Here is an 8,022-nt window from a genome sequence, read left to right as displayed (position 1 = left end):
CTATCTATCTATCTATCTATCTATCTATCTATCTATCTATCTATCTATCTATCTATCTATCTATCGACCACCAGCTCACCTGCCTTCCCTTCCTATCGTGCCATCCCACCCAGTTGCTGCCGTCTCGGCTGTACTTGATCCTGTACCGCTGGGCGAACTCATTACCCATGCCGTCGGCATGGCGACCTTGGGTGCCCACGAGCGTGATGAAGTGCAGCGAACGCAGGTCCACCTGGAGATACTCTTTGAGGCCGTCCGGCTCTGACATGATGTCAGGACACCAGGCCCCGTCGCCGTCTCCGTTGTCAAAGTCGAGTCTGCAGGGAGGCGAGGATGAAGAAAGGCAGGATCAGAGTTCAGGTACACAAACATGAGGAGGAGGAGGAGGAGGAGGAGAAGACAGGACATGAGAGGGGAAGGAAATGTTGAAAGACACGAGTAGAGGGAGACGAGGTAGTGAGGACAAGACATGCAAATAGATAGAATCTATGGGAAAATGTTCTTCATAATGTCAGTGGACATGTCATAAAAAAGCACTGCGGCTATTCAACATGCAGCAGCTTCATTAACTGTCACTTATGCTGAGTGTCAAACAAAACGAAGAGGACCGGCTGGTGTCTTAAGATTCACATTTATCACACAAACATAAGAGGAAGACATCTTCTCATCTCACATGAGTCAAACAATGTCAAACTATTCCTTTATCTTTTACCCCAACCTAACACAACCCTGCTTTCAACCACTACATGTTATTTATATTGAGTTTATCCTTGACTTGATTAACCACACTTGACTAAACAACCTCATCCATTTAGTGACTGTTGTGGAGCTTTTGATGCACAATCTTTCTTTGCTGTGCTGTCGTGAAGTTTTTTCAGCAATTTCAGCCAAAACAAATCGATCCCACTGATGAAGATTATGTGATTTGATAAAAAAAGCTCCTGTACAACTACTAAATGGACCTGAGCCCACGCTGTTCAGAAGTAATCAGATCAGATTGGATCAAATCTTGAAAATGCTTCGTTTAAACAGGAAAAAACTCAAACTTTCAAAACCTTTTAGAAGGATGAGGATATCTATGATCCAAAACAAATAAAAATAAAAATCAGGAATATGCTGCCAAGGGTGGATTCAAGGTGGATTTCACAAAACGTAATAATGTTTTGAAACAGGTCCTGTAACGAATCATGTTGTCATGTTTTTATTTAGCACTTGGTTTAAGCATTACAGAGATAGATAGTGATAGATAAATAAAAAAGACATTCAGCCTTTTTATGATGAAAAACATACAGTCGTGACTCAATAATCCGACCCTTAACAATCCTAAACCTGCTATCTGACAGGTTTTTAGGAAAAACAAACAGAACCCTTAAAAACAGCCTTAACATAGCGACAGCCTTGGATTCTGACTCCAACATGACATTTAATGTCACCAATCAGGATAACGACGTATTATCTGACTGAACAATCCCACAGATTGGCTACGTTCACACTGCAGGACTTGATGCTCAATGAGGATTTCTTTGTGAGTTCCTTCACGTTTCCAGTTAAATGCGACTTGTATGTGATCTGCTGTGTGAACTTCATACGACCCAAAAGTGTCCCACATGCACAGAAGAGGACACGACGACGTCACACGCAGCGAGCGTGCTCAGTGTTTACGGAAGTAAACATGGATGGTAACGGTGGAGCGTATCTGCCACTCCCCCGCCGCCACCGATGGTGGAAACAGAAGTGTGAGCGCTAACTAAACTAGCATCAGCAGCCAAGTACTGCCTGTGTGTTCTGGACACTTCCACCCCGTCAGAGCGCTGCCCCAGGGTGGAAGTGTCCGGAACGTGCACAGTCACACCGGTCAGTTAGGCTGAAATCCAGTGATGTGTAGTGTTCTAACAACACACTAGTTATTATAACAACTATGAACAATAAATATTAACAACTAATGAGCCTTCCAGCATCAAGCCCTCCTTGTATCCGACCTCCGTCTTGACAATCCGACAGCCTTGCTATCCGACATGAAAGAATGTTTTACATTTAGTGTCGGATTATCGAGTCACGACTGTATGTTCAAATTGTCCACAATGCATTCGAGGAACTACGTATATTCATTTATTTGTGTTTAGTTGCTGTTGGTGAGACGATAGATCTAGTGGATGCTGGTGCTGCGTTATGTTTCTAGGCCTGTTGTTCTCTACATGTCAGCAGCCTGCTTTGTATTATGTAGTTTAACACATCATTTAGAGAACTGAAGATCCAGATTGGGTAATCTTTGAAAGTCCAATGCTGCTTGAAAAACCAGCACAAAAGTAAGATCCTGGAGAGCACCGTGAGGGATCAATCGGATCCAGATTAGAACTTCTGAACAGTGAGATTATTTCGTTTTGTTAGGTTTTGGTGTTTGTTACATTAAGTTTATTAAGTTTCTAAAAACAAAGCAGTCAGTTAGTTTAGAGTGAATAGAAGAATTTGCAACAAGAAGAAATGAGTGAAAATATGATGTTCACATAGAAGAGACCCTTACAGATGATCACAATGATGGAGAACAGACAGATGCTGCTTGTTAGAACAACAGCTCATGCATGCTGCCCACTGACACACTGTGTGTATGTTCTCCAGAGCAAACTAAACAAGAAAAGAAGTGTATGATGGAACATGCCTTCCAAATCTTGCAGCAGTGGACTCAGACCACTGACTGGAAGCGGAGATGTCCTCGTCCTGAATCTGCCCTCCGGTCATACCGAGCGGGTAGCGGCACATTTCTACAAACACAAGAGCGGCACACGTCGGTCACGTTACGTGTTGTGTATTTGCGACACGTGAAATATGCTTTCACATGCCACACGTCTTTTTAGGACCCTTGCAGGAGTGTTAAGTGGTCAGAGCTCGTCCCTTCCCCTTCCCCTTCCCCCCCCGTCCAGCTCCTTTCCTGCAGCCCTGCAAGGCCTCTAAAGCCAAACAGAGGCATCACTGTGTAGGTGCCAGTCTAAGCAAAATGAGAAGGGAGTGTCCTCGGAGCTGCCCGCTCTTCATTTTTTTATAATTTCTACCAGAGACACGTGAGAGGACCTCTTGGACTTTTAAAGGCCAGACATCGGCTGGACGTTAACTCATATGTTTGGTGCGAGAAATAAATTCGACCAGTTGTTTTAACTCAGCCGAGAGTCCCTGTTTGTTCCTCCCGTTGCTACCTGGTCATTAAGGAACGTTTTGTGTTTTATTCACAATTCCTCTGAAAACCCCTCACATGGACTCGGAGGCAGCACAAACAGGCCTTTGACTGTGAAAATATTCGAAGTGGGAAGCGTGTGAGGGGATGCCTGTGTAGGTGTGTGTGTGTGTGTGTGTGTTACCTACAACTACGCCTACAAATTTTCTAACTTTTTTTTCTATTTTTTTTTTTCCACAAATGCCCCCTGCTTGTGAAAGCTCTGCTCTGTTCCGAGGATATTTGCTCTCTGACCATTAGGTAAACCACACACACACACACACACACACACACTCATGGACACACACACAACACATTATATTCTCGCTTTCTGAGCCCACCCACCTAAACTCGCTTCCTTGCTCCCTCTTGTCAACACGCTCATCTCTCGGGAGTATGAATAAGTTATTTCGAGCTTGACACACGTCTGGCTCGCACACTTCTGCTTTGATCGCATTAAAAACGACAAAAGCTTAATCTGAGTCTTTCGCTGATTCTCGGGGTCTAAACGTCGCAGGATTAATCCCTGTAATGGCCACTGTTTCCCAGCTGCCCTCCTCTAAGATAACCAAGCCCTTCCTGTCGGCTCAGTGGCAGAAACGTGGAGACGAACGTGTACCTGGGTTGACTTGGGATCTCACGGCGACAGCCAGCAGGAGAAAGAAGACGTGGTGTGAGATCAGTTTAACCTCCATGACCTTGGTGTCTTCTTAAGCACCTGGAAGGAAGGTTGTAGATCAGAGGGTGAGATTAACGTGAACATCAAGGCAGTCTGATCTACTTTATCTCCTCAGCAGTGTTTTACAGTTAAATTCTGGCTCATGGGGATGAATTTAAAGGCTTTGCTTGTGTCACAACATGTTCACAGAATTCGATATTCTCAAGGCTCTACTAAAAAAAAAAAAAAACCTAGCGTGCAGGGACAACCTGAGAGCCGCGCGGTTGGAGTGAACACCACATGGGCAGAGACTCCTGGTTTGATACCCCGGTGGCTGCACATTTACTGTTATTCCCTTGCTATATTTCCCCTTGTTTCCTGTCTCTCTACACGATCTAATAAAGGCAAAGCCGCCAAAAGATCATCTAAAAAACCCACCAGCAGAGTGCAATAAACAATAACAATAATGCTAATCAAAGATATAAAGGTAACATTTACACTTGTGGGATTTATTAAGTTCCTTTTGTTTCACACATAAACATGAGCAGAGTCGAAACTCAATTTAATATCCTGCATCAAAGCAACACACTGCAGAGAAAGCTCGCATCTTTAATGCATATTTTACTGGAGTTTTCATTTCTGTAGCAGTGTTATGATGATCAATGGCTCCTTTCTGGTGTAAGAGCTACTTTAGCGTAAATATGTGGGTGACTAATTAAAATATACACAGATAAATGCGCTTCTCCTGCCTCTGCTTCCACTTCCTTTAAAAGTGTGTATTTTTCTTCATGAAGTCACTCCCTGAACCGAGCAGCGCAAACTTCTCCTAAAGTCAGCGTGGCCGCCGGGATTAATGCCCACACATGAGAAAATATGGATTTGACTTACGTTTTGCAAGTTCTTCTCTCCTGCTTTTTTTTTTTATGAAACCATCTGTCTCGGGGAATATTCCACATCTACTGTGAGTTGATGCATTCAGCACTGCGAGCTGCTGACCTCGTCCTCGGAAGGACTTTCTGGGAGTGGAAAAGAAAGAGAGAGAGAGAGAGAGAGAGAGAGAGAGGAAACTGAGGCTGATGTAAGAGTCTTTCTGGCTGGAGGAAAGAAACAGAGAAAATAACACGGTTTGGGATTTTGAGGTGAGGCCAAAATCCCAGAATTCCACCTGATACACGAATGGTTTCAATTATGGCCCACAGAGGCAGCTGAGAGCTTCCAACGAGAGCTACCGACAAAAACAGACGGGAGGTCATTTCCTCGCAGAGGAAAACCTGCTAATTACCGAAGTATGATGACACGATGTTCAAGAGAACGCTCTCTGGATGCAAACAAGATGAGTCAAGGCGGGTAATAAAAGTGAAACGCAGAACGGGAACAGAAGCTTGTTTCGTGGTCAGGCTCAGAATAGTTTGGCTGAATGGAAAACCCCACGGTATGTGTGTAAAATTATGTTCTCATTACTCCAAAGATTTTAATGTTTTTCATATTTATTCAGATAAGAAACCAACGAGTTTAACGAATTAACAGCTTCTCTGGGATATTTTGTATGAAAACAGCGTCTGAGGCAAACGTGTCGGTGAGAAGAAGGAAGAAAAGAAAAAAATAAGACCGTATATCCAAAGCCACACATTCCTTCTTTGACTCACCAGCTTGCTTTTCTTAAAACCTCAAGTCTTTAAAGGGGTTTCAGTACATTCGAGATCCCTGATTTTTAACTGCTGATGAAGAACAACAGCAGCACCTGTCATCATAAGGTTAGTGTGTTTATGTTTGGGAAACAGGATTAACTCCAGCTACAGTCGGTGCTATAGTGTAGATAATACTGGTGATAGAAGACTCCAACTTGGTCAAATGCAGAAGTTCTGAAAAGTTTGGGACGATTTGAAATAATCACCAGATGAAGGGTTTGCAGTCTGGGCTGGTTGTATACCAGAGAAGCCCTACACAAGAACACCTGAAGAGAAAAAAACAATCATTTTCAGGACTTTACATCTGTTTACTTCTCTCCTGCCTCTGTGCTCACATTTTAATACATCCAGATTCTCAACAAAGCTGTTCTCATTCACACGTTTTTCTCTTTCTGTTGCCTGAAGCGTTACCGAGGCCGTGAAATCTTGATTTTATAACCTCCCTCTCACTCTTACGAGCTGCAATGTAAAAGCCTTAATATGTACATAAAACTACAACCAAAGCAGGAGACCAACAACATGATGAGGAAAAAGGGAGTTGCTTCAGCTGCTTTGAGAAGTATCCACTGTATCTGCATTGGGTTTTGTTCCATATACAAGGGGTTTGATAGATGCTTGAATTTCTTTTGGAGTTGCATTTAAACAATAAGGTCTTTTTAATGCTGTTGGAGTTAACCCTACAGTTTAACACTTGGTTTACATTTTAAGCTGCGCTGCATTACACAATAGGCTATAGTTTTTCAAAATAAAATGAACTTGAGTGGAATGATCAGCTTGTTCTTTTGGGGGAAAAAAAAAGTTTAATTGACTCATCTTTAAAATTGGCTGCAAGGTGGATCAGTGGTTAGTGTCGTCGCCTCGCAGCTAGAAGGTCGTCGGTTCGCGTCCTGGTGAGGACACCCGGGATCTTTCTGTGTGGAGTCTCCATGTTCTCCCCGTGCAGCGTGGGTTCTCTCCGGGTTCTCTGGCTTCCTCCCACAGTCCAGAAACATGCTGAGGTTAATTGGTGATTCTAAATTGTCCGTAGGCTTGGTCATCTGTCTCTAAGTGTAGCCCTGTGATAGACTGGTTACCTGTCCAGGTGAACCTGCCTTCACCCTGAGTCAGCTGGGATAGACTCCAGCCCCCCACCACCCTAGTGAGGATTAAGAGGTGTAGAGATAATGGATGGATGTTTTAAATAATTGATAGAAATATGAACACGGAAATTAGTCAGAGGAGCTGTTCTCACTGTCAAAGTCTTTATATTAAGCTGCTGGTAGTTTACTTTTCATACAGCGGCTCGGCATAACGAGCTGTTTCCTTCTTTTAAAGTCCTTTTGCTAAGCTAACCAGCTGCTAGCTACATATTCAGCCCACTTTAGGGGCATCTACAGGTGGATTTTTGGTACCTTTGGACACAGCTGTGTTTCCCCATTTCCAGTCTTAATGCTAAGCTAAGCTGACTCATTGCTAGCCCCCATATTCACTGACATAAGAGTGCAATCAACATTCACCAGGGAAGAAAACGAATCATTATATTCCACATGTGAACCGCTCCTCTACCGACAGCCCTCTTCTGTCATTATTTAATACGACGGCCTCTCAGCGTGACAGTCGACCGCATCACGTACCCATGGAGACGTGACGCACGGGGATGAAACCGAAGGCTCAACCCACCATCAGTAGGAGAGCAGGAATATCATCCACACACATGAATAATGACTAACATGATGATGTAGTGGGAAAGCAGGTAGATGAATGCTGGTAACACACCAGAGACTGTGCAGCCACAGTGGCTCGGCACAGTGCCTTGAGCTAAATGCTAACAATGACAACGTTAAAGGCTCCCTGTGACCTCTAGTAGTATATGTGTGGCTGTTTTTTAATGATATGCATTCTTGTCTGTGGTTTCATGGGAGAGCAAGACTGCTAACAAGTAAATCTGAGATAAAATACTGGATTTAAAGCTGAGGTAAGCAGTATTTTTTGGCAGCGTTGGGCAAGAAAAATCCATAATAACCTTTCAGGGTGTTGTAATTCATGCAGTCTGAGAGGAAACTAGACATCAGTACCTTGTCTTGGCTGTGTTTTTTTTTAAAGGTTTTAGAAAATGTAGGCCACAAGAGAAGACTTCAAATCACAAGGCTTTCCAGCTGAGATAGTCAGAAAAACAGGATAAGAAGGCGTAACAGGTAACAGAGGCCTTCTGCTCAGGAGACCGGAGTTTCAACGCTGTGAAACCATGAGTAAAAGTTGACTTTTAGCATCACTGTTTTTGAGTGTTTAAAGTTTGTGCATCCTGTATTCATCTGGTGGGAGGAGATTAAGACAGGATGAAGGTCGACTTTTCCAGATTTCTGCCTTCTGCAGCTTTAAAATACGTTAACAAACTGTCTTTTTAAAAGTTTTATGAAGACGGAACACATTTGTTAGAGCTCAAGGATTTATTAAATGCAAACAGGGCTCCTTTAACTTATTTATATTTAGAT

General features: G+C 43.2%; 1 protein-coding gene across 1 annotated transcript in view; it reads right to left on the bottom strand.

Annotated features, from left to right (window-relative positions):
• ddr2b (discoidin domain receptor tyrosine kinase 2b) overlaps nt 1-2,757 on the bottom strand; it is a 13,541-nt gene extending 10,784 nt beyond the window's left edge. The window contains exons 1-2 of the mRNA XM_008288635.1: nt 2,657-2,757; nt 80-317 (exon numbers count right to left, since the gene is read on the bottom strand). Coding sequence (XP_008286857.1) covers nt 80-317; nt 2,657-2,757 — 339 coding nt within the window. The remainder of the gene's footprint in view (nt 1-79; nt 318-2,656) is intronic.
• Between the last annotated feature and the right edge of the window lie 5,265 nt (nt 2,758-8,022).

This window comes from Stegastes partitus, unplaced genomic scaffold (genome assembly GCF_000690725.1).
Source record: "Stegastes partitus isolate 25-593 unplaced genomic scaffold, Stegastes_partitus-1.0.2 Scaffold0, whole genome shotgun sequence".
Classification (NCBI taxonomy): domain Eukaryota; kingdom Metazoa; phylum Chordata; class Actinopteri; family Pomacentridae; genus Stegastes; species Stegastes partitus.
The sequence above is the reverse complement of the archived record's forward strand: the minus strand, read 5'-3'. Positions and strand labels throughout refer to the sequence as shown.